The sequence below is a fragment of the Hyla sarda genome, chromosome 6 (assembly GCF_029499605.1).
Source record: "Hyla sarda isolate aHylSar1 chromosome 6, aHylSar1.hap1, whole genome shotgun sequence".
Taxonomy (NCBI): domain Eukaryota; kingdom Metazoa; phylum Chordata; class Amphibia; order Anura; family Hylidae; genus Hyla; species Hyla sarda.
This window is the reverse complement of record NC_079194.1, coordinates 100,371,406-100,396,992: the sequence shown is the minus strand read 5'-3', so window position 1 is coordinate 100,396,992 and position 25,587 is coordinate 100,371,406. Positions and strand designations below refer to the sequence as shown.

The window sequence follows — 25,587 nt, the reverse complement described above, 5'->3', positions numbered from 1 at the left end:
GTCCTCCATCAGGTGAAACCCGCATAGCAGAGAGCCGACACTGACTCGGCAGGAAAGGGAGTTGCGGCTGACGCCTGATGGAGATTGGCCCGAGGGAGGAGGCGTGACGCCATATCACCTGACGGAACAACTGACGATGTCCTAAAATGGACACCGTACAATGGGACTCTGCTGCTATGGAATCTCCACGCGGAATTTCAATGCAGAATTCCTCACTAAAATTCCATCATGTCAATATACCCTTACACTATTTTCAGTATAATTGCAAAACCACAGACCCTTTCACAAGGCTGTGGCAGTTTTCCAAAAATGTTTTAAATAAAAAAAAAAAAAGTGATAATCGGCGCCCCTTTTGCAGTGTGCCCTCACATCAGCGACATTCCGCCTCAGGTGCGCCTTTCCCCTCTATGTGCAGAGGATTGTGGCGCCTCCCGCCGCCGTGTGGAGTCAGCGCCTCATACCTTGTGTGGTGGGTGATTTACTGGGGCGCTGAGGGGGCGTCCCTGCCCGCACCGTGTCCTCCGGGCCCCCTCCTCTCAGGTCCCCGGCTAGGTGGAGCCTCACACACGGAAACCCCGCTCCTGACTCACTTCATTGATGAGAAAGAAGCGAGTGAGAGCTGAGAGGAGCAGGAGACCCCGACACCCAGAGACCCCACAACCAGGCTGGACATGTTCAGCAGGAGCTCCTGGAGGAGACACTCCGGCAGATCTGTGAGTACTCTGAACCCCACTCCTGCATCCTGCTGCTGCTGCTGCAGAACCTCTTGCCAGGGTCACTATACTTTCCAATCTAAAATTAGTTCTAAACGTTTGCAGTTCCATAACAGTAGTCACACGTCGTTGCATCTGCAGAACCTCTTGACAGGGTCTTCAGCTCTTTATTCTTTCTGTGACTTGTAGTTCTATAGTTGTCCAGGGGCGGCTGTTTGTGCAGCTGCAATTTTGCCACAGTTGCTTGTTCAGCAAGGTGCTCTGCTGGGAGTTGTAGTCCTACAACAGTAGGAACTACACAACAACTTAAAGGCTTATTCAACTACCTCTTAGACAACAGGTGATAGGGCTGCTGCAGAACATATTGACAAGGATGCATATTAGTAACTCTACAACAGTGTTTCCCAGCCAGGGTGCCTCCAGCTGTTGCAAAACTAAAACTCCCAGCATGGCCGGACAGCCAAAGGCTGTCCGGCCATGCTGGGAGTTGTAGTTTTGCAACAGCTGGAGGCACCCTGTTTGGGAAACACTGCTCTACAACCTTTGTCTAGTGGTGGCAGAGGCATCCTATGATATGTTGGACGCCCACATCAGCTGAGTGGCTAGAAGATGCAGCTTCAGAACATCTTGTCCGAATAATTGACCATTTCTGATACAGACATCTAGTGTGGGGTCTGCTGGGTGTTGTAGTCCCACATAAAATGAACAATTGCTGGTTGTAACTGTGTGTTATGGTTGGATATGGTGCAAGGCTTGGACTATGCTTCAGTGGCCTCTAACTAGTGTTGCAGAGTGTAGTGCTGCTGCAGAACATCTTTTGGATATTGTAAAACTAAATACCAATTTATGCTGCTGCATTTGGCCAGTTTGACCAAAAATGAGTAATTGCGGCGATATTCTGAGGCTATATGGTGACAAAATGGTCCTTCACCAGATGCATCTGTCTGCTTGGATCTCCATCATCAAGAGGGTGTACCTGGTTATCACTCCTAGTAGGAAATTACCTAAATCAATGGGGCCTGTGCTTGTCTATGCACCGATATGCAGGGTTGCCATTTGGACATCTGCTGATGTATCCGTGACAACGAGGGCAAAACGTAATCTAAATCCTGTCTTTTATATTTCTCATTCCTCTTCAATCCACTTCTGGCTTTGCCACAAAAACTGCTGGTGTGATTCGAGTCAAAAGGAAATGTATGACATAAAAAAATAAATAAAAAAAAAATAAAAAGTTCTGCGTTCTTTTCTAGAAACAGCGACCCCCCCCCCACCCCCCCCCCCCGCCTGTGAGCAGTACCTGGCATTGCAGCTCATTCCCATTTAGGGTCCGTTCACATGGGTGGATTACCTGCAGATTTTCCGCAGCGTATTTTTCCTGCGGAAAATCGGCAGTGGATTTTGCTGCCATTGTCTTCAATGGGTCAGCAGAAATTCCACAATGGAGACAGATTTGCAGATTTTCCTCCGGACCCATTGAAGTCAATGGTAGCAAAATCCGCAGCGGAATTTCTGCAGCAAATACACTGCAGAAAATCCCCAGGTAATCCATCCGTGTGAACATACCCTAAAGGGGTACTCCCCTGGAAAACAATGTTTTTTAAATCAATTGGTTCCAGAAAGTTAAAAAGATCTGTAAATTACTTCTATTAAAAAATCTTAATCCTTTTAGTACTTATAGGTTTAAGTATGCTCCACAGGAAGTTCTTTTCTTTTTGAATTTCCTTTCAGTCTGACCACCTCTGTCTGTGTCAGGAACTGTCCAGAGCAGCATAGCTTTGCTATGGGGAATTTCTCCTACTCTGGACAGTTCCTAAATGGACAGGGGTGTCAGCAGAAAACACTGTGGTCAGATAGAAAGGAAAAAAATAAAAATAAAAAAAAAGGAAATAACTTCCTGTGGAGCATACAGCAGCTGATAAGTACTAGAAGAATTAAAGATTTTTTTTATAGAAGTCATTTACAAATCTTTCTGTCACCAGTTGATTTAATTTTTTTTTTTATAGCGGAGTACCCCTTTAAAGGGTACCTACAGCATTTTGGTGCTATGCACTCTTCACAGATCTGTATGGAAAGGTGCAGATCACACTGGGCGGGTTCCATGCATAAGTCTTATTAATTAGAAAAGGGCTTGTGCATGGAACTTAGTATCATACAGTTTCCTCGGAAACCTGACCGCCTAGTATGAGCTGCTCTTCATGTAGAACTGTGCAGAGCATGTGGCACCGCAACTCTGGAGGTACTGTTTAGAGGTAATCTTATGTGAAATATTTCTGTAAATACATTCATATAGCAAATTTGCCTGCTTCTCCTGATATTCCTGCTTCTTTCCCTCTCTCACTGACAGCTTATTGCCTATGTTACAGACCACTACTCTACTCTAATAGAGGTGGTTGGGCTGGTGTGTGTGACTATTTGTGTGTGTGTATATGTATATATATATCTATCATGTTTCTCCGAAAATAAGACCCGGTCTTATATTAATTTTAGTCACCAAAAACACACTAGGGCTTATTTTCAGGGTAGGGCATATTTTTTACGTCCGGCTCCTTACATGACAATGCGCTCAGCCTATCATCGGCAGAGGCGGAACATCGCTGCAGCAGGTGATAGGCTGAAGGCTCTGAGACGTCACAACACCAGGAAGCAGCAAGAGCATCGGAGAACAGTGAGGCCGGTTCCTTAGCAATGGGGGAACGGAGGACGAAGGTAAGTTAAAGTTTGTTTTTTAATATTTGCAGCCCGGGCATTGCCTAGGTCAGTGTTCTTCAACCTGCGGTCCTCCAGCTGTTGCAAAACTACAGCTCCCAGCATGCCCGGACAGCCATTGGCTGTCCGGGCATGCTGGGAGTTGTAGTTTTGCAACAGCTGGAGGTCCGCAGGTTGAAAACCACTAACGTAGGGCTTATATTGCAGCCCACCCTGATAATACAGCTAGGGCTTATTTTCGGGGTAGGGTGTATTTTTGGGGAAACAGGGTGTGTGTGTATAGATATATATATATATATATATATATATATATATATATATATATATATATATATATATATATATATATATATATATCAGTGGAGTTGTGGCCTGTAACCTAGGCAGCGAAAAAAACAAGACAAAAACTCTAAAAAGTACATGTTACAGATGCCGCCCCCATTTCCACTGGTTTAGTAGCATACTCATAAGGATTACCATTAGCACCTGCCAATAACAATCATTACGTCTGAAGTCACTGGGTCATCTGACTACAGAGCTTTACCTGCTCATCTCTTGTCACACTGTAACCCCCTCCAAATCCTTTTAGTTAATTCTGAAATCCATAAAAAAAAACAGCAGAGCGGCCATGGGGGAGGGGAGCTGCACCTGACTCCAGCTATAATGTCATTAGCACAGAGCACAATACCCTGCTTCAATAATTCAGCGGCCTTCATTCACTGCACATACGGATGTCCTTTCCTTTCAGACTTTCTGTAAATAACCTGACTACTGCTACTTTGTAAAGAGTCTCTACAAACATCCTGATGGGACCAGTTACACCCAGCAAAGTAGCGTCACCATCTCGCTACATAACTCTACAAAACAATAAACAGGAAAACAGCAAATATATACCTGACTGTTTACAAATAGGTAAGGTGTGTTGTGTCATAGAGGCAGGCAGGGACTTCCCCAAGCAAACATTCTTTTTTCACTATGGGACTGTGGTATAAGATTTGATAGCATGTTTCTTGCTACTATTGCATTGTTTTATAATTTTGCATCAAGTCACATGCACATTTGCATCCTAAAGTTCCCACCCAACACCCCTCCCATTAAAAATGGACACAATTTTCAAAAACTTATATATATATATTTTTTTTTTATAAAAATGGACGGAACTGTATGCACTTTTAAAAACAGTATACAGTTTTCAAACGCATTCAGTTTACTTTTTGCCACATGGTTCCATCCTTTTTTTTTGCCATACGGTTTTCTTTAGTAAAAATGATTGGAAACAGTATGGCAAAAACGTGATGTGAACCCAGCCTAAGGCCCCTTTCACACTACCGTTGTCACCCTGCAAAATCTTCCATCCCGTCTGAAAGTCCCTAATACAGCCGACAAAATATCCCATTCATGTCAATGGGATCTTTTGACCATCCTGCTGCACCAGTTATGTCCCATTATCACTTAGGGTGCATGCACACCACGTTTTTGCTATATAGTTCCCATATACGGTTTCAAGTTAAAAACCGTACGCACATTTACCACGTTTTTTTTGGTCCGGGTGAAAAACCGTATTAAACCGTGTACGTTTTTTTTTTTTTAACATGGGAATCAATGAGAACCGTACAGAACCGTATGTGCGGATGGTTCCATCCAGTTTTCACCATCCGGTTTTTGACTTTGCACAGTTTTTTTTCTTGGAATTTCAATCAAACAAGTGAAACTTTATTGAAAATGGAGTGAAAAGTTAAAAACGTATACGTTTTTTTTCTTAAAAAAACGGATGCAATCTGACATAATTTTTCAAACTGTATACGGTTTTTAACTGTATACGGGTTGAAATTTGTACACACGTTTTCATATGGTTTAGTCAGGTTTTGAGGAATCAGTTTTTCATCAAAAACCTGATACGGGAACTTTATAGCAAAAACGTGGTGTGCGTGCACCCTAACAGACATTATTTTGACAGTGCATGTGTTATTTTAACATCTGATGTGATCCGTTATTTGTACTGCGCATGCTCAGAACATGGAAATAGAATAACAGACTATAACGGGTGGAACATGTCCGTTATTTTGACAGATTACCCTTTAAAATAACAGACATCGGTCAGCCGCTATCGTCCGTTATGTTCAGTTGTTTTGTCTATTTTTTTTTCATGACCTCTTTCAGCAGAAAAACGGCTTTCAAAATGCAGGAACATGACGGTAGTGTGAAAGAAGCCTTACTTGTGTTTATTGTTATTGTGGTACTACCACACATTTTTTAAGTCACCCTAAGGGTATGTTCAGACAAAAATCAAGCCCCATTGATTTAAAGGAGTACTCCGGCGCACACTTTTTTCCTTTTATCCCGTCCGGGCTGCAAAATAAAAGAAAACACACTTTCTCTTACCTGCCAACGAGCCCCCGGAGCTCCGGTACACTCCGGTACAGGTGTTCGGTCCCCGGGTTGTATTCTTCTTACTTCCTGTTAGCCCGGCACGTCACACTGAGCTTCAGCCTATCACCGGCCAAGGCGGGACATCGCTGCGGCTGGTGATAGGCTGAAGCTCCTTGTAACGTGCCGGGCTAACAGGAAGTAAGAAGAATACAGCCCGGTGACCGAACACCTGTACCGGAGTGTACCGGAGCTCCGGGGGCTTGTTGGCAGGTAAGAGAAAGTGTGTTTTCTTATATTTTGCAGCCTGGACCGGATAAAAGGAAAAAAAGTGCGCGCCGGAGTACTCCTTTAAGTGGAATTCCATTGCGGAGTTCAGTAAAATATGACTAGTGTTATATTTTTGCAGGATGCGGAGAACAGAATTTTTTTGCGGCGGAATGCCTGCCATGGAAATTCTGCTGTCTGAGTGGGACTGTGGAATCCCATTTAAATCAATAGACAGTAAATTACTGGGGATTTTCCACCAGATTTCTCCTGCGGAATTCTTCTGTGGAATTCCGAACGGGAATTCCACCATGTGAACATAATCCTCTTGAATTCTCCGCTCCAAATTAATTCACATCTCCTCTGCCCATTGAATTTAATCTTTTTTCTGCTGGCCTGTTAACACATCGGAAATTCTGCTAGCGGAATTCCGACACTGAATTCCTTTCTGCTTGAAGAAAGAGCATGTTCATTCTTCAAGCGGAATCCGCTAGCAGAAATCAATAGAAGTCAATGGTAAAAAATATTCCGTCCGACATCGTATTCGCGCGGAATTCCCACGGAAATGGCTGAAAAACCCTCCACTTCTTTCTCCCCCATTTCCGCGTGCAATTCCGCGTTAATAGAAAATTCTTTTTTCCGCACGTATTTTTTTTCAGCGTCAATTCCTCTTGATTTACTCAGTGTGAACGAACCCTTAGGCAGTGTTTTCCAAACAGTGTGTCTGCAGCTGTTGCAAAACTACAACTCACAGCATGCCCGGACAGCCAAAGGCTGTCCGGGCTTGCTGGGAGTTGTAGTTTTGCAGCAGCTAGAGACGCACTGTTTAGAAAACACTGCCCTAGGGGCGTGTGCACATGGGCACAAATTACCCAGTGTGCAGATCTGCATCACAGTTTTCTCCGAGCCGCAGTCAGCATGAGTGGGTCCTGTTCTTAAGCTCCCATTGATTTTAGGACTATATAAAAAGAAGTGACATATCACTTATTTTTCCATACAGGTCAACCTCTCCTATTGAAATCAGTGGAACGTGGGTTTCTGTAGGGGAAACCATGTGGTTTTTTGCATAAACCCCACCCCCCAAAAAAATACATGCAGTTAATATTTCCATTATACAGACTTGAAATGCGGACATATTACAGATGAAATACCTTTTTAATGTTTTTATACCATTTTATCATTACTGCGGGTAGTTAGCCATACGTCTGTATTTTATACACCCATAGATTAATATTAACTCTATATTACTCTGTAAAAACGAATGTAATAGGGATGCAATATAGGCTCATGTGAAAGTAGCCTTTAAAGACACGGAGAGATGCACCGGGTTGCCGTGGTAACGGTATGATATTCAGCAAGTTCCATCTATGAGTCCTAATAATTTAAAAACTGCTCATGCCCAGAACGGGGCGTCGTAGACAGCTCTGGCAACCTAACCCACCCATCTGAATAAAACCATGGATTAATGGGAATTTCACCTAGATTTTTTTTCCTGATTAGAGAAAGATACTGAAACTTTGATACTGATTTTGATGCATTTTTATGTGCATTATTATTGGATGCTGCCATGTTGCCTGAGCTGTTTTTAACAGCATTTAGTGATATGCTTTACTGCAAGACCCATGAACCGTAGACAACAATAAATGCCAGTCCCATTCTACAGGGAGGGGGAAGCTGATCTCTGTGGCAAATGATGGTGGATCCAGTGTTATCTCTCTACTGGTGTCTCCTTTCACTTTGCTCTTGAGAAGAAAGACATTACCGGACAGAACAGGAAGTCTCAGATTAGTCTTAGCTCTAGTGGCCAAAAACCCTAAGATTTTAGGGTTATTATAAAATATTTCAATATTGGGGTTATTAGGTGATCAGCAGAGATGGCTGTGTTATGCAATTTGCGTAACTCCCATCGACATTAATGGAAAGTGCGCAAATGACGTAGCATAGGGAGCTATGCTGTAAATTTAACGGGGTACTCCGATGGAATTTTTTTTTTTAAATCAACTGGTGCCAGAAAGTAAAACCGATTTTACTTCCATTTAAAAAACCTAATCCTTTCAGTACTTATCAGCTGCTGTATACTACAGAGGAAGTTATTTTCTTTTGAATTTCTTTTCTGTTTGACCACAGTGCTCTCTGCTGACACTTCTGTCATTGTCAGGAACTGTCCAGAGCAGGAGCATATCCCCATAGCAAACATCCTGCTCTGGATAGTTCCTGACATGGACAGAGGTGTCAGCAGAGACCACTGTGGTCAGACAGAAAATAAATTCAAAAAGAAAAGAACTCTGTAGTATACAGTAGCTGATAAGTACTGGAAGGATTAAGATTTTTAAATAGAAGTAATTTACAAATCTGAAAAATCCAGTAGTAGTCACAGCACCGGTAAAACATCCATTTATTAGAAATTCATTAAAAAGTCCACAAAATACAAAAGGTGCAAACCAGCATGATAGAGGTCGAAACCTCCCCCTCTGACGTGTTTCCGCCCTACCAGGCCTTACTCATAGATACAGGGGATAGCATTGCCTGGTATTTAAGGAGCCAGGGCTCCACCCAAAATGGGGAGTGAATATTAAATACAAAAGCCGTAAAATATACACAGTACGATTAAAATTAGAACAGAGAAATCCACAAAAATATATATATCATAAAATTAAAAATACAGCGATATATAAAAATATTATAGAAAAAAAAGAGAGAACCAAAAATCTAATAACTCATAACCAAATCAAGCCTATGATTTATGCCCTTCGGGTACAAGGGCACGAATCATAGGCTTGATTTGGTTATGAGTTATTCGATTTTTGGTTTTCTCTTTCTTTTCTATAATTATTATTGAATTCTCTAGGATTTTTTTTCCAAAGAGTTTCAGAAGAGATTCTCTTATGTCTAGTTAATTTCTGTTTATTTCTTTTCCTTGCTTTGAATATATTGCCACCTATCCTGGTTATTACGTGCTTAAATATATTAGATAATCTCTGGTCATTCTAAATTCACAAGTGTGAACAGGTACTGAGGAATTGTATGGCTGTTTTTCAGACTCACCAGAATCCAGTACGGATTTTCTGTGTGTTTTTTGCAACATGATCATGTGATCAAATGGTTTTAGTACTTATAAGTGTATTGTATCACTGTTTTATTAGTCTATGACTAAGCGCTAACGCGCGGAACGTGTCAGATTTTGGGGTTGAGCACCTCCAGCCATTTGAGACCACGTTTTTTGTTGTTGTTTAAATGTTATACTTGGAGATGTGTAAACTCCATATATGTAATGTGCCTTGAACATTTTCTAGGCAGCATTATGGTAGCACCTGTGAGGCCATGCACCTACATTACCCAACTCAGGTGGGGCTTGCAGTTTTCCTCCCTCCTCCCATTGTATGTGTGCATGGCCATGCTGGAGGGTACCTGGGAGGACTCTGTGAGCCGAACTAATGCTACCAAAATTGCCCACTGGCCCCTGTTTTGCTTATCACGCACAGGTAGGTTTAGCACTAGGTCCCGCGCCATTTGAGAAACCTTGGCGTTGGTGTGCGGGCTCTGGTATGTCCTTCATATAAGGATATACTGGCGAATGTCTCAATTTTAACAACAGTGTTGAGGGATAGCCAATGTCACTCTATACATCTACCACAGTAGTGCAGCTAAATTCCTGTATTGTATTGTTCTAATTGTTACACATCCACACCGTCTATCTGGTGTAGGATGCCTTGTGGCACTTGTAGTCCGCTGCAGGCATCCTCCATTGTATGCATTTTTATGCTGGGGATCACCCCTAGCAATGGACTACAAGGGCAGGATCTGGTCCCCCAGTATAAATGCACAACCGCATTTGGGGTTGAGCACCTCCATCCATTTGAGACCACGTTTTTTGTTGTTGTTCAGATTTTATACGTGTATTTGCTAACCTCCAATAAAGTTTACCCTTGGAACTCACCTGGATGCTGGATATTTCTTCTCTGTATAGTGACATCACGGCCCTGCCCTCGTGTGACATCATGCTCCGCCCCTTCGATGCAAGCCTATGGAGGGGGCGTGACATACCACTGACATAAAGTAGAATATGTCACGAAAAAACAATCTCGGAATCAGAATGAAAAGTAAAAGCATTCCAGAGTTATTAATGTTTAAAGTGACAGTGTCACAATGAAAAATCAACAAAATGATCCCTGGGGATATCAGGGCAAATTGTAATCACTTAACAACCTTTAAGGGGTTGCCCCCTCGCGGGGAAAACCCTTTACTAGAACCCCCCTTAAAATGCATATCTTTATTTGTTAACTGTTAAAATATACCCCACACTTAGTTAAAATTCCAGCGATATGGGTGGTCTGTATGAGTGAGGATAGATGGTCCACTATACTAGGGATCGACCGATATCGTTTTTTTAGGGCCGATACCGATATCGGTGCGGTGGGGGCGGTGCGGGGGGCGGGGCATTATCGGCTTATCGCCAAGGTAATTGCCGATACCGATAATTCCCAAAATCAGGATTATTGGCCGATAATATCGGCCATACCGATAATCGGTCGATCCCTACACTATACACAGTTTTGCTGGTTGGCCCAGATATTTGCTTTGTATTGAGTGCTTACTGTCTAGCCACCCTTAACTACTGGTGCCATATTATCATAACTTATGCCCCCATAGTTTGCTGTGTTAAAACTTCCACTAATAGCCTCCCCGACGTTTCGCTGAACAAGGGTAGTGAGGCTAATATATATAGATATGTATAATATTTATAGATATAAATTTTAAGGGGGGTTCTAGTAAAGGGTTTTCCTTGCAAGGGTACTCCCATGGAAAACTTTTTTTTTTTTTTTTTAATCAACTGGTGCCAGAAAGTTAAACAGATTTGTAAATCACTTCTATTAAAAAATCTTAATCCTTCCAGTACTTTTTAGGGGCTGTATACTAAATCCAAAATCCAAAAATGAAATGCATTTCCTGTGATGTCCTGAACACAGTGCTCTCTGCGGACTTCTGCTGTCCATTTTAGGAACTGGAGAAAATCCCAATAGCAAACATATGCTTCTCTGGACAGTTCCTAAAAAGGACAGCAGAGGTCAGCAGAGAACACTGTGGTCATGACATCACAGGAAATGCATTTATTTTTGGATTTCTCTTTAGTATACAGCCCCTAAAAAGTACTGGAAGGATTAAGATTTTTTAATAGAAGTGACTTACAAATCTGTTTAACTTTCTGGCACCAGTTGATTAAAAAAAAAAAAAAAGGGGGTTCCACGGGAGTACCCCTCTAAGGTGAAAATGGGCTGGGTCCTCAGGTGGAAATCTCACATCAGCTCTTGCAGCAACTAAAAAAACTATTTTAAAGGGTTGTCTCATTTCCAAATGCTCTATTAGGGCATATGCACATCATACGGTCCTCAACACGGAAAACCCTTTATTACCTGGAACAGAAAACTGCTCTTACCAAGTAATTTTCATTTTGTGAGTTAACTTTTACATTACAGTACAGTTGTCACTTTTACAATAGAGATGGGGTATTTGTAGAGGATCCCATACTTAAAAGGTTAGGAATTACTGACTTTACTCAAAATGCAGTCTTACCACACTGTCGCCACAGTTGTATTTATATGTGTGTTTCTCAATGAGCAAAGTTTAAAGGCATGGCTTTATATTTATCGAAAATGTAAGTAATTATATTGTTAGACTGTAATAGGAACTGGTAATATGATCCGCTCATGTTTGTTGTCCATTGTGTACGGTGACACATAGCAATTTACACCAAAGCTCTGTTAGATTAATATGACTTTGTATTCTGGTATATTATGGGAGTCATAAAGAACAGGATATATACACATTTCATTAACTCAACACAGGAATACTTATACTGAATTAAGTGTTACCTGAACAGGTTATTTGCTTTTGACAATTCCTGCTTTTTAGAAGAGTCCCTTGACAATAAGCCAATCACACATATCCGCTTGTTGAGACCCTCAGCGATCCACTATTATCTGGGGTGAAACTTAGCACTGTGTTCAGTTTTTCTTCTGCACCCCCCACAAGTGAATTAAATGGCCACTGGCATTTGAAAAACTCCTAGGGACATTTCACAGATTTTGATTGGTTGGGGTCTGATTGTTCAGACCCCCATAGATCACTAGGACAAGCAGGCAGAAGTCCACGCTAAGCTCATTCTCGAGATGGACTTCAGTTGAAAGTCTATGGGCCATCTCCTGTTTTGTGCACAAAGTGGGGAGAAACAGTGCTCAGCCGTTCATCACTCCCGGCACATTTTAACAATTGGTGTGGGTCTGAACACCAAAAGCCTGACCAATCAAAGCTTCTGACATTTCTGGTAAAATAAAAGCTGAGCTGTGAGTGGTTTCTATCAGAAAAACAGTCAATTTTATATCCTTAGACATTTTGATAAATCCGGGCCAATATGTTGTTTGAGCCACCAGCTAAGATTTTGGGGGGAAACCAAGAGAGCATCAAGCTACAAGGGGTTGTCCAGTATTAGCAAAATACCATTACATTTTTTTCTCAAAAAGAGCACCACTCCTCTCCACAGGTTATTTGTAGTATTGCAGCTTAGCTCCATTGAAGTGTATAAAACTGAGCTGCAGTACTACACTCAACCTGTGGGCAGGAGTGGTGCTGTTTTTGCAGAAAAAGAATCGTCTTTTTTTTTTTTTTTAAATACTGAACAACCCCTTTATAAAATGCATCTGTCATACTCATAGGCTCATGTGGCAAGGATGTGTTGCCAAGATGCTGCATGCATGCCTCCTCCCTCCCCCACCCTTTCCTGCTTGGCTTTCAGTACTGAGCCCTGTACGTCAATCAGTCAGGACAGTGATGGAGGAGGCATGTATGCTGAGGCCTCCTTCACACTTGAGCTCTGTTCTCGAGCTGAGAGATTACCATAAAGTAATTAAGAGGAATATCTCACCATGTTTATGCTTTCCGGGATGAAGTAATGACCTACACGCTGATTTCAGCCGTATGATGCTATGTTATAAACTGCACAGTCTGAGTGCTGTGAACTAAGAGTCTGGCATATTTTTGAGCTACAAGCTGCCCCTTTCCAACCATGATTCTATACACCTATATATATTTTCCACCGGAGTACCCCTTTAAGATGTTTTTATTTCTCCTTTCTAGCACTGCAAGTGTTATGGCAGAGTAAAAAGTATAAAAGTATATAGAAAACAATGTGGTCCTCTACTTAACATTATATGTCAGCATCCCATTTTCGACGAGATGCCAAGGGATTTGACTATGGTGCACTAACAAATTGTAAACCCAGCCTTAGAATGAAAGCTGCTTTCTGAGTAAGAGCTTTTGGCAACCCGGACATTTTACTCAGAGGGTCTTGCATGAGGCCCGGGTTCTCATCTAATGATTGTACTGTATACATTAAGTTGTCCGATTCTTCCTGCACATTTTGTTAAACATACATTTTTATCACCCCATTTTCCATCTTGTACTTTATGTGAGTATTTCATCAGGCAGAGTTGTATATTTTCATTGGACTTGTTTATCCCATAAACCTGCTCCTCTCTGTACATTAGGTAAAATTGTTAACAGAGATCAGCAATGAGAAGCGGTAAAATAAATAAAATCCTAGGTTTCTTAAAGGGGTACTCCGGTGGAAAAACTATTTTTATTTCTTTTTTTAAATCAACTGGTGCCAGAAAGTTAAACATATTTGTAAATTACTTCTATTAAAAAATCTTAATCCTTCCTGTATTTATTAGCTGCTGAATACTACAGAGGAAATTCTTTTCTTTTTGGAATGCTCTCTGATGACATCACGAACACACTGCTCTCTGCTGACGTTATTATAAAAATAATAATAATAAGTCTTTATTTATTGTTGTCCTTGGTGGGATTTGAACCCAAGGCCCCACCACTAAGCCACCATGCTTACCTTAGCATACATCTGCTATGCACGGTTGCTAAAATGGACAGAGATGTCAGCAGAGAGCACTGTGGTCATGATGTCATCAGTGTTCCAAAAAGAAAGGAATTTCCTCTGTAGCATTCAGCAGCTAATAAGTACTGGAAGGATTAAGATTTTTTAATAGAAGTAATTTACAAATTTGTTTAACTTTCTGGCACCAGTTGATTTAAAAAAAAGAAAAAATGTTTTTCCACCAGAGTACCCCTTTAAGTTAAAGGCCTACTGTAACTAGTGTTGATATAAGAAACTGTACAAAAATTGTATAAGGAAAATATTAATGAGTTACTATATACAAGATTGTAGATAGTCTTTATAATAGCGACACAAATACCTATAGAGACCTAGACATAGTTTACAGCTTTACAGATGTAAGATTCTTGGAATCCTATAGTATGTCTTTACTGGAATTGTATGTTATTTTTTTTCCCTTGTTGCTACTAGGTTTTTCTTCTTTTTCTTCCTTTTTTGCTGTATTAATAATTTTATTGATAAAACAATAAATAAACATATATATATATATATATATATATATATATATATATATATATATAAAAAAAAACTGTACAAAATTGTATCATTGTGATAATTTATGCTGTATCTTCTGCTTCAGCTTGGTATTTTCTTAAATGCATCTCTTCCAAGTTGTTTTTATCTTCTCTTTCCTTTGAACTTATCAAACCCACTACATGCCTAATGACTTCTTGGGCAATGAATATAAAAAAATAAAATAAAATAAAAAAAAAAGCTATTCTTACCTGGTCCTGCCACTCTCCTCATCTTTCTTCTTCATGTGATGTTTATGTGGGAACTGCATGCTTAAGCTCATTGACTGGGAATTAGATAAAAAGATCTCCCTGCCCAGAAAACCCCATAAAACGCAACTGTAATCAAATTGTCCCCCATTAAAATATTCCCAAGGTGACACAGTCGTTTACAATTACAATTTAGCCATACCTTTTCCTGCTCTTCACCAGCCTTGATCAGGCTAAAAAATGCTTTTTACCATTGTCTACAACAGTGGGATAGATGTGGCTATACCCTGCGGCCCCCACGCCTATCCCCTTGTATATCAGTGATGGGACTGCTGTGTGAATGACACACAGGTCCCAGCACATGCACCCCTGATCATTCTTATGTGCGGGAGGCTCCAGTTTAGCAGTGCACCGCTGTAAGGAGAACAGGCACTGTTGTGTGCGAAGGGAGCGAGCGCTTGTTCTAAAAACTGTCCGCCCGCACGTAAGAATGATTAGGGGCGCATGTGCTGCGACCTGTGTGTCAATCACAGAGCGGTCCCATCGCTGATATACAGAAGAAAGGTGTGGCGGCCGCGGGGCATAGCTACACCTATCCCACTGTTGTAGACAATGGTAAAAAGCATTTTTTTGCCTGATCAAGGCTGGTGAAGAGCAGGAAAAGGTATGGCTAAATTGTAATTGTAAACGACTGTGTCACCTTGGGAATATTTTAATGGGGGGACAATTTGATTACAGTTGCGTTTTATGGGGTTTTCTGGGCAGGGAGATCTTTTTATCTAATTCCCAGTCAATGAGCTTAAGCATGCAGTTCCCACATAAACATCACAGGAAGAAGAAAGATGAGGAGAGTAGTACTATCTCACTGTTGCTGACAGTGGTAAAAAAACATTTTTTAGCCTGATCAAGGCTGCTAAAAAACAGCAAAAGGTATGGCTAAATTGTAATTGTAAACGACTGATTCAACTAAGTAATAGTTTATATGGGGACTATTTCATGGCAATTGCGCTTTACAGGTGCTCGTGCACATTTGAGAAAAGTTGGACAAACCTGTCAGTTTCCACAGGACCCCCAACTGTCTAATGTGTATGGTGTCCCCCTGATTCTCCCCAACATCATCTGTCGGGGAGAGTCAAGAGGCCCCTACACCCTTCAACTGCTTAGTCCTTTTGTTCTTAGGAATATGAGCTGTCATAAATGGAGCTGTCAACCAAGCGAACATTTAGCCACAGCTATTGAAGGTGTAAGGTAACCTTAAGGCTACCATCACAACACATCACTTGGGTATCTCCAACAGAGCCATAGATAATGCATAATGCACGGAGCGTGTGCCAACACACCGCTTCATGCAGCGGGGAGAGCAGGGCTCCATTCTTGAAATTCGGGGGCTTTCTGAGGGTCGTAGTTAAGTACCAAAAGTTCTGTAATGGCAGTCGTCTGCTCCAGTGATGGGTGTGGCTATGCGAGAGAAGTGATGCTGTACCAGCCGACCGGGCAAGCGAGCACTTCTGCAATCCCAGTTTGCATGGAATGTCCGCCCGGAATTTCTCATGTCCATTCTTCATATCCCGACCCCATATCCTATCTTTATATTCTGCCATCATATCCCGTTCTCACATCCCGTCATTATATCCCGACCTCTTATCCCGTCTTCATAGCCTTCCTCAAATCCCAAGCTAGATTCCGTACCCATATCCTGACCTCCTATCCCATCCACCATACTAACTGTTCTCTGCACTTGCCTTCTGGACAGTCGGCAGGTGAAGGTAATCAGGAGATGTACCAGAAGTCCTGTAGACTTGCATGTCACCTGAAAGAAAAAACCCCACCCTCACATAAGGGGTTAGGGTTGATTTCACTCTGCTATATTTTAGTTGACCTATAAGTAACATGTGTCATCAAAATATCTCCAGCCATTTGGAAGTTAGTCTGGAATATACAGTACAACCTAATGAAAAGCCCTTCCTCATTAAAAGCTCACATTCAGACGTGGTGCAATTGCAGCAAATTTTGTACAAAAAATCTGCAATAATTTACAGTATAATACATATGGATAACTTTTTCAAAAACCAATCCACACTTAAATATTCTGTGCAGCACAATAAGCATGCCACAGATTATCAAATGCGGATTAATGACCAGATCTGTGCCACATTTTTTTTTGACTTCTCTAAAGTCTTCACACAACCATCTGAACAGAAGTGTTTATTTTCAAATGATCTGCTGATAATAAGAGACTGTGAAGCTGATGTCCTCCCATCTGCTGCGCTCACGTATAAAACAGCATACTGGACTATCAGAGGTCAGCGCCCATTCACTCACTAATTTTACACTTAGAAGTTTGTTGAAAGTTGACTCGGGAAGGGTTAATTACACAAGTGTTGGTATTTACTTCTGGGAATCTCTCCCACAGTGGCGTTGACTTGGAGACTGGTTCACGGCTATTATGATGTAAATTTGAAGACTTTCACTGTCTTTGCTTTTCTTAACTTTCTGTTTGACTTTTCACACCCTCGTGTCCTCTTTTGACTTGACGCCCAGTGAATGGATTCAGATTGTAACTCTACTTGGCTGTCTCGCCATGGACTTGTCTTGAAAGCATTTTGTTTGCTGTCAAGATATAGAACAAGTCTATTCCACAAAGTGCATGTTTCCCTTCCCATTAAACAGAGAGTAGAAGGCTGCACCTGCCATCTCATCAAAGGATCTGTGTAGCATAACGAAACTCCTTTTCCTGACAGATTGAAACTTCATGTAGGCAAAACTAGAAAGGAACAAATGTAACAACGGTACAAAAACTAATTTTAAGAAACCCTAAAAAATCTTTATAATTAAGAGATCAATACTCTTTATCTTCATTTTATTTGTGCTGCATAGGGGGTATTTCAGGGTAGTACACTTTAGACAGATTTTCTGTAAGTTTCTATGTGGAAATGTAGTAAATTTGAGTAGCCGTATTAGTCCAGTGATGCAGATGCAAATCATAAAATGTTGCAGTATCTTGGAATACCTTTTTTATTGGACTAAAAGCATTTTGTAGAGACAAGCTTTTGGGATTCCTCCCTTTATCAAGTCCAAAGCAAATCTAAGCTCACAGCTCCTGTCTCACTCCCAGAGACAGGAGCTGATGCTAGTACAGAGCCTGCTGGGACCTGTAGTACCCCTGTGAACTGAGGACCGGACCTCCCAGGGCACTTGAGGTACCACTAGATGTGGAGCTGTTATCTGTGGACTGTTGACAATACATTGGAGTGTGGAGTGTTGGACCCGGAGCTGAATCCCGGGATCTGCAGTTTGTTCCTTCCCTGTGCCCAGTGACTGTGCCCTTCTGTTGCCCATTGTTTGCCCAGACTCCGGATCACCCCTCATCGTGTGGATTGTGTTTTGTTTTGTGATCTCTGCCAATAAACCTGGTGCTGTTCTCCCATCTCCTGCTCTGTTGATTGTGTGACAATCCTTACGTATTGAACCCCGTCACAACTGTGAGCTTGTGAGCTTAGATTTGCTTTGGACTTGATAAAGGGAGGAATCCCGAAAGCTTGTCTCTACAAAATGCTGTTAGTCCAATAAAAAAAGGTATTACAAGATACTGCAACATTTTATGATTTGCATATGTGGAAATGTGCATGACAAATCTACAGCACCAGCAAAGTAGATAGGATTTTGAAAATCTAATATAGCCACAGAAATTTGCTGATTTTCCTGTTGAAACTAACGTGGAGGGTATAATCTGCACCTAATTTGCAACTCTTCACCTTCTCTGGGATACAGTGATACTTTATACAAGGGACTATGTTGGAACTGCATCATTCTCCTGCTCACTTGGCCTCCACCATCCAGCCATATTTAATTGATATGCTATCAGTGGAGAGACCCCTTTACACAGTATATAAGTAGAGACAAAGGTCCAGTCCTGGGCAGAATTTCGTCAAACATGTCTTTCATTGATCCAGGCAACAACAGTGTTTCCCAAGGACGTTCTCAAGTACTCCCAACACCTCATATTTTCAGGATTTCCTTAGTCTTTTACATGTGACATAATTATGGGCAGACATCACAACAAGGGTTCACTGTATGGGATATCCTAAAGTCATGACCTGTTGGGGATACTTGGGAAACACAGTGCTAGATTATATACTTGAACAATAGGGCATATGAAGAAAGTTAAATAATAATCAAGGGCATTTTCATAGGTCCTTAGGTGGTAAGAGCATTGGCCCCCAATAGCCAGATTCCAGCTTTTTATTTTTATTTTTTTTTAAGTAAAATTAGTTGTCCAGGTTTAATATGGCAGACTCCTGATGTTAAGAGTTAAGGATTGGGCTTGTTGTTTTTCAGCAATTGTTGGTTATCGGGTGAGATTGGACAAAAACTCTCTTGGGCTATCTAAAGTGTATGACCCTTTTTTAAAGGGTACCTTTCATCAAAAAACATTTGATATATTATAGATTAATGTATGCAGAATAACTTTCCAATAGCATGTTATTAAAAAATATGCTTCTTTCTATTACATTTTCCACTTTGAAAAAAATGACCATTAGGGGTCTCCCTACCAGTCCTTTTTTTTATAGATTTCAGACTCATGCAGGAGTCCTAAATCTCAAACTGCAGCTGGAACACAGACAAACTCAGCGCTGCTCACTGCCAGGGAGCAGTTCTATGCTTGTCTGCGTCCTGGCTGCAGTCTGAGATTTAGGACTCCTGCAGGAGTCTGAAATCTATAAAAAAAAAAAAAAGGACTGGTAGGGAGACCCCTAGTGATCATTTTTTTCAAAGTGGAAAATTAAATAGAAAGAAGCATATTATTTAATAACATGCTATTGGAAAGTTATTCTGCATACATTAATCTATAATATATCAAATGTTTTTTTTGATGAAAGGTACCCTTTAACCTTCTGGTTAAGGCCATTTTGTCATCATTGTGATTTTCTGAAAGGACAGATTCCAGATCTTACATTCATTTGTGCTGTATATTTATGAAGAAATATTTACCCTGTTCAATGAATAATGCAGATATCCCAATGACTACTACCTATAGGCATTGTTTTAGACAACATTAAAGCTTTAAAGCTAAAGGAAAATTTCTTAAAAGATGTGTCAGAATTCTCATTGGTGGGTTTCACCCCCTCGTGACCCCTTATCACAAGAATAAAGGGGCTACAGTGCTTGTCAGTGAGCCAGCAGGTTTTAGCTTCCATCATCCTCTCTGTTTCATTTGGTTCAATGAAGTTGTCTTTAGATTATTTACCAATACTGTACATAGCCAGTTTTGTTAGCCAGGTCTGGTGTAGATTTGCGTCATATTGAGGGCTTTGCAACACATTGTGACAAGTCTCACATGATAATTTCATCATCACCGCTGCTAAAAGATAAAAAGACTAAAGCATAACTACATCATTTTATAAAAAAGCATCTAAAGCAAAAGTCAATGAAAAGTCTCCAAACAGCAGCTGCAACAAGTCATGCAATAAATCTACACCACAAAAACAGGATAAAACCAATGATAAATCCAGTAATACGATAAGTGGTGCAAACAACCTAGGCCGAGTCCTCTATCTGCATGGGCCCCATAGAAGCCATGTGGGCAGTTTGGTATATTTATGGTGGTGAGCAGAACAATGGATGAATCTATTGAAGCTATCCTATCAGGCAAGACGAAATATATGCAAATAAGCCTTTCTTCAGAAAGACAATCCACCATTATATAAACTCCATTGGTATGGCAGTCATGTAAATGGTCATTTATTTAAACAATCCTTTTGTTTTTAGAGAACTGCTTATTCTTTAAATAATAAAATAAACATCTGCCCAATTTAAAGGGCACATCTACTTGCAGACCTTTCTCTTGCTCGACAACCCAGGAGGAATGTTAATTTAATGAACTAGTTGTGGCATCTGTCCAGTCAGGCAGCGCGTTCACTAAACATATCACGTAGGCCGAATACCAGCCCTTTGGGGAACCAAGCTTCTTAAGGGTGTGAAGTGCTTACTTTATAAGATATTGAAATAAGTCCCATAGCAGTTGTTTGTGCTTTTGGGACGCTTACTCCTATATTTAACAATATCTCCTTGGATTATTACCTTCCTTCTTCATCATGACAGCCCTGTCAATAGTATGTTACTATGATAGATTGCAAATATACATAGATTCTTTGTCACATCCTAAGACTATTTTCAGACGGTGGAATCTCCAAGAGGAATCCGTCGGAAAAATTCTGAAAGGAAATTCCACTGCAGCAAAGTGACTTTAATGGGATTTTGCTGCTCTGTGCACACGGTGGAATTTCCGTAGCAGAGACATCCTCCATAGAGATCACAATTTCAGGGCCCACAGAAACAGTGAATAGGATCATTGTTTCTGCGTTTCAGCTTGGAAACGCATTGCCGTCTATTGAGACGTCCTAGCACCAGGGGAATATGCAAATGTGCAGAATGTCTGCCTGGTGGGCATTCCACACACTTTCCACTGTGTGGACATAGCCTTATAGTGGCTAGATCACCTACTCCTACAGAATCAGGACACTTCTCTCCTCCTGCTGCCATCATTTCTGTGATCTTTATTTGCAATAACCTGTATACATAAAGTCTGAGTTATATAGTAGTAAGAACATGTTGAAGGAACATAGTAGCACTAACTGTATTTATTTTTCATTAGCAGATTACAAATTTTTCTGAACCGGAGCGTGGACAACCATGTAATGCCTGTGGTGACCGCTGTCCTGGACTGGCCTTACATCAGTGGAGGTAGGAAAGTCTCTTTTATTAAGAGCTTTTAACCTGTAAATTTGTAGTTGTGAAATAGAACACCATAATCTGTATGCTGATTATACATTTTCAATTTGAAAACCGTACGGAACCGTATTGAAAACCGTATGCATTGACTCTCCATTGAAAACCGTCTGCCAAAAGATGCATCAGGTTGTGTCTGTTTTGCATCCTGTACTGTTTTGTCCGTTTTTTTCCCGTACCCAAAACTGTAGCCTACCACGGTTTTTGGTCCGGGTGAAAAACCGTATTGAAACATATAATTTTTTTTTTAAACATGGCAATCAATGGGAACCGTACATAACTGTATGTGCGTACGGTTCCATACGGTTTTCACCATACAGTTTTTGACTTGGAATTTCAATCAAACAAGTGAAACTTTATTCATAATGGAATGAAAAGTTAAAAACGTATACGTTTTTTTCCTTAAAAAATTTATGCAACCAGACATAAGTTTTCAAACCGTATACAGATTAAAATTTGTACACACTTTTTGATACAGTTTAGTCCGGTTTTGAGCAATCCGTTTTTTATTCAAAAACCTGATACGGGAACTGTCTTGCAAAAATGTGGTGTGAACCCACCCTATGTTTGGTTGTTATGCCAGAGGTGTTTGTGGTAGGAAAATGTTTAAATGTTTGCCAAAGATTGGAATAGTACTGTGACTGTGAATTTGAAATGATCAATACTGTCTTTATAGGATATTTAGTATGGACTTGCATAAATGTTAAGCGTTCTAGAATACATAAAGGGAATTCCAGAAATAAAAAATTAGACTGATAATGCAGGCTGAGAATTGACATGGCTCGACTACTACCAAGCTGCTTGTCCCCTTCTCTGTTGTCACTGCCAATCCAACTATGAAAAAAATGAAACTCATTGCTAGGGATCCAATGCCTAACAACAACTACAGCCTTTTACGTGATATTACCTTATACAATGTCCATGGCAACCAGTCTGTCTCAGTTAAGTAGTTTGTTCAACTAAACAAAAAGAACACTGAAATAGGGGTAGATTAGAGGACATTTTTTTTACATTTTTTTTAATTCAACTGGTGCCAGAAAGATAAACAGATTTGTAAATTACTTCTATTAAAAAATCTTAATCCTTCCTGTACTTATTAGCTGCTGAATACTACAGCGGAAATTCTTTTCTTTTTGAAACACAGAACGGTCTGCTGACATCATGAGCACAGTGCTCTCTGCTGACATCTCTGTCCATTTTACGAACTGTCCAGCGCAAAAGGAAATCCCCATAGCAAACATATGCTGTTCTGAACAGTTCCTAAAAAGGACAGAGATGTCAGCAGAGAGCACTGTGCTCGTGATGTCAGCAGACAGTTCTGTGTTTCAAAAAGAAAAGAATTTCCGCTGTAGTATTCAGCAGCTAATAAGTACAGGAAGGATTAAGATATTTTAATAGAAGTAATTTACAAATCTGTTTAACTTTCTGGCACCAGTTGATTTAGTGGATTTAAAATAAAAAAATAGTTTTTCACCGGAGTACCCTTTTAAGCTATTCTTCTAACAATCTACATTTTCTAACTATGAATTAATAGGAGAAGCTCAATAATATTGGGTCTAGTAGCAAAGAAGTAGAGTCCCATGGCTCTAAGAGCATCTCAACATAGTCAAAGCCGTACTTTAAGGGGTTGGGGAAGGGCCCCAAACTGATGTAAGTTAACACTACTGCACCCCTAACAACCTGAAGCAACAGGATGAATTAGACTGGTGCTAAATTTATCCTCCACCACCTCCTTCTATAATCCTAGGGGTATGTTCACACAGTGTATTTTTAAAAGAAGAAAAATATGCTGAGAGTAGCCTCAGATTTTTGCAGTGTATTTTGACAATTTGGAAGCCAGATTATTACCGCATATTTGAAATGGGTATGCAATAAAATATGCACCACAATCCTTAGTGTAAATCATTACCATTCAAAACAATGGGCATGCATTGCACACATTTTTTGGCATGGAATATGAACCAAAATATGTGCCAAAAAACAAATGTAGCCCATATTCCCAACACTCATGCTTGCTAAGAGGGTGAAATTTATCAAGGGTCGTGTAGGTGAAGATTTTTCTACACCTTTAATTTGTGTGGTTGTAATGTGTATATGCACCAAATGTATTAAATAGTTGCATGCCATGTGATAAATATGGTGCTAGCTCTGGTCCCTTCTCTGAAACTACCGTATATACTCGAGTATAAGCCGAGTTTTTCAGCACGATTTTTCGTGCTGAAAACACCCCCCTCGGCTTATACTCGAGTGAACTCCCCCACCCGCAGTGGTCTTCAACCTGCGAACTTCCAGAGGTTTCAAAACTACAACTCCCAGCAAGCCAGGGCAGCCATCGGCTGTCCGGGCTTGCTGGGAGTTGTAGTTTTGAAACCTCCGGAGGTCCGCAGGTTGAAGACCACTGCGGCGTTCAACATCATCCAGCCCCCTCTCACCCCCTTTAGTTCTGAGTACTCACCTCCGCTCGGCGCTGGTCCGGTCCTGCAGGGCTGTCCGGTGAGGAGGTCGTCCGGTGGGATGGTGGTTCCGGGCTGCTATCTTCACCGGGGAGGCCTCTTCTAAGCGCTTCGGGCCCGGCCTCAGAATAGTCACGTTGCCTTGACAACGACGCAGATGCGTCGTTGTCAAGGCAACGACTCTATTCCGGGCCGGAAGCGCGGAGAAGAGGCGCCCCCGGTGAAGATAGCAGCCCGGAACCACTATCCCACCGGACCACCTCCTCACCGGACAGCCCTGCAGGACCGGACCAGCGCCGAGCGGAGGTGAGTACTCAGAACTAAAGGGGGTGAGAGGGGGCTGGATGATGTTGAAGGCCGCAGTGGTCTTCAACCTGCGGACCTCCGGAGGTTTCAAAACTACAACTCCCAGCAAGTCCGGACAGCCGATGGCTGCCCGGGCTTGCTGGGAGTTGTAGTTTTGAAACCTCTGGAGGTCCGCAGGTTGAAGACCACTGAGGGCGAATGATGAGAAGAGGATGATGAAGGGGGGGTGTGGGGATGATGAAGGGGGGTGGGGATGATGACAAGGGGATGATGAAGGGGGGGTGTGGGATGATTACAAGGGGATGATGAAGGGGGGATGTGTGGGATGATAAGGGGATGATGAAGGGGGGATGTGTGGGATGATGACAAGGGGATGATGAAGGGGGGATGTGTGGGATGATAAGGGGATGATGAAGGGGGGATGTGTGGGATGATGACAAGGGGATGATGATGAGGATGTTAATGACGGGTCTGGATGATGACAGGGGGGGATGAGGTATTTCCCACCCTAGGCTTATACTCGAGTCAATAACTTTTCCTGGGATTTTGGGTTGAAATTAGGGGTCTCGGCTTATACTCGGGTCGGCTTATACTCGAGTATATACGGTATTTAACCTGTTGCGTCAAAATGTGTGACTTTTTACCAATACTGTACATAGCCAGTTTTGTAAGCCAGGTCTGGTGTAGATTTGCGTCATATTGAGGGCTTTGCAACACATTGGGTGACAAGTCTTGATAATTTCATCATGACCGCTGCTAAAAGATAAACAGACTATAGCATAACTATATAATTTTATAAAGCAAAGCAATGAAAAGTCTCCAAACAGCCGCTGCAACAAGTCATGCAACAAATCTACACCACAAAAACAGGATAAAACCAATGATAAACCCATTAATGATATAAGTGGTGCAAACAACCTAGACAGAGCCTTCTATCTGCATGGGCCCCATAGAAGCCATGTGGGCTGTCTGTCAACAAAGGTGGGAAATTCATCTATTGCTTTAGAAGTATTGTAAAATAAAAACCTTTGTTTTCTGAAGCATAATGTTGTACAATGGTTTATTCTGCTTTCTTTGCTGTTTGAAAAGTTTGTGGAGAAATCTCTGAAACAGGAATAAGGACAGAGAGGTGTTCTTGTAGCTGCCGTTGGCATTGGCAGGCTTTGCGGCCATGGGAATAGCAATAAAAGTGCCAGATTGTCTGCATAATTCATTATTTCTGTATTTTGAATGCAGGACTTTACTTCAGGAAGGGTCTATATTGTGAATTACTGCAGAAAACTTTAGAAGCTTTTTTTTTT

General features: G+C 41.2%; 1 protein-coding gene across 2 annotated transcripts in view; it reads left to right on the top strand.

Moving 5' to 3' along the window:
- The first annotated feature begins 526 nt into the window (after positions 1 to 526).
- Positions 527 to 25,587, top strand: part of PRICKLE2 (prickle planar cell polarity protein 2) — a 364,028-nt gene continuing 338,967 nt past the window's right edge. Inside the window, exons 1-2 of one of the 2 annotated variants that reach the window (XM_056524542.1) lie at positions 527 to 713; positions 21,397 to 21,482. In XM_056524542.1, coding sequence (XP_056380517.1) covers positions 672 to 713; positions 21,397 to 21,482 — 128 coding nt within the window. In that variant the 5' untranslated portion in view covers positions 527 to 671. Of the gene's footprint in view, positions 714 to 21,393; positions 21,483 to 25,587 lie in introns of both variants that reach the window. The other variant, XM_056524541.1, reaches the window with a different exon arrangement.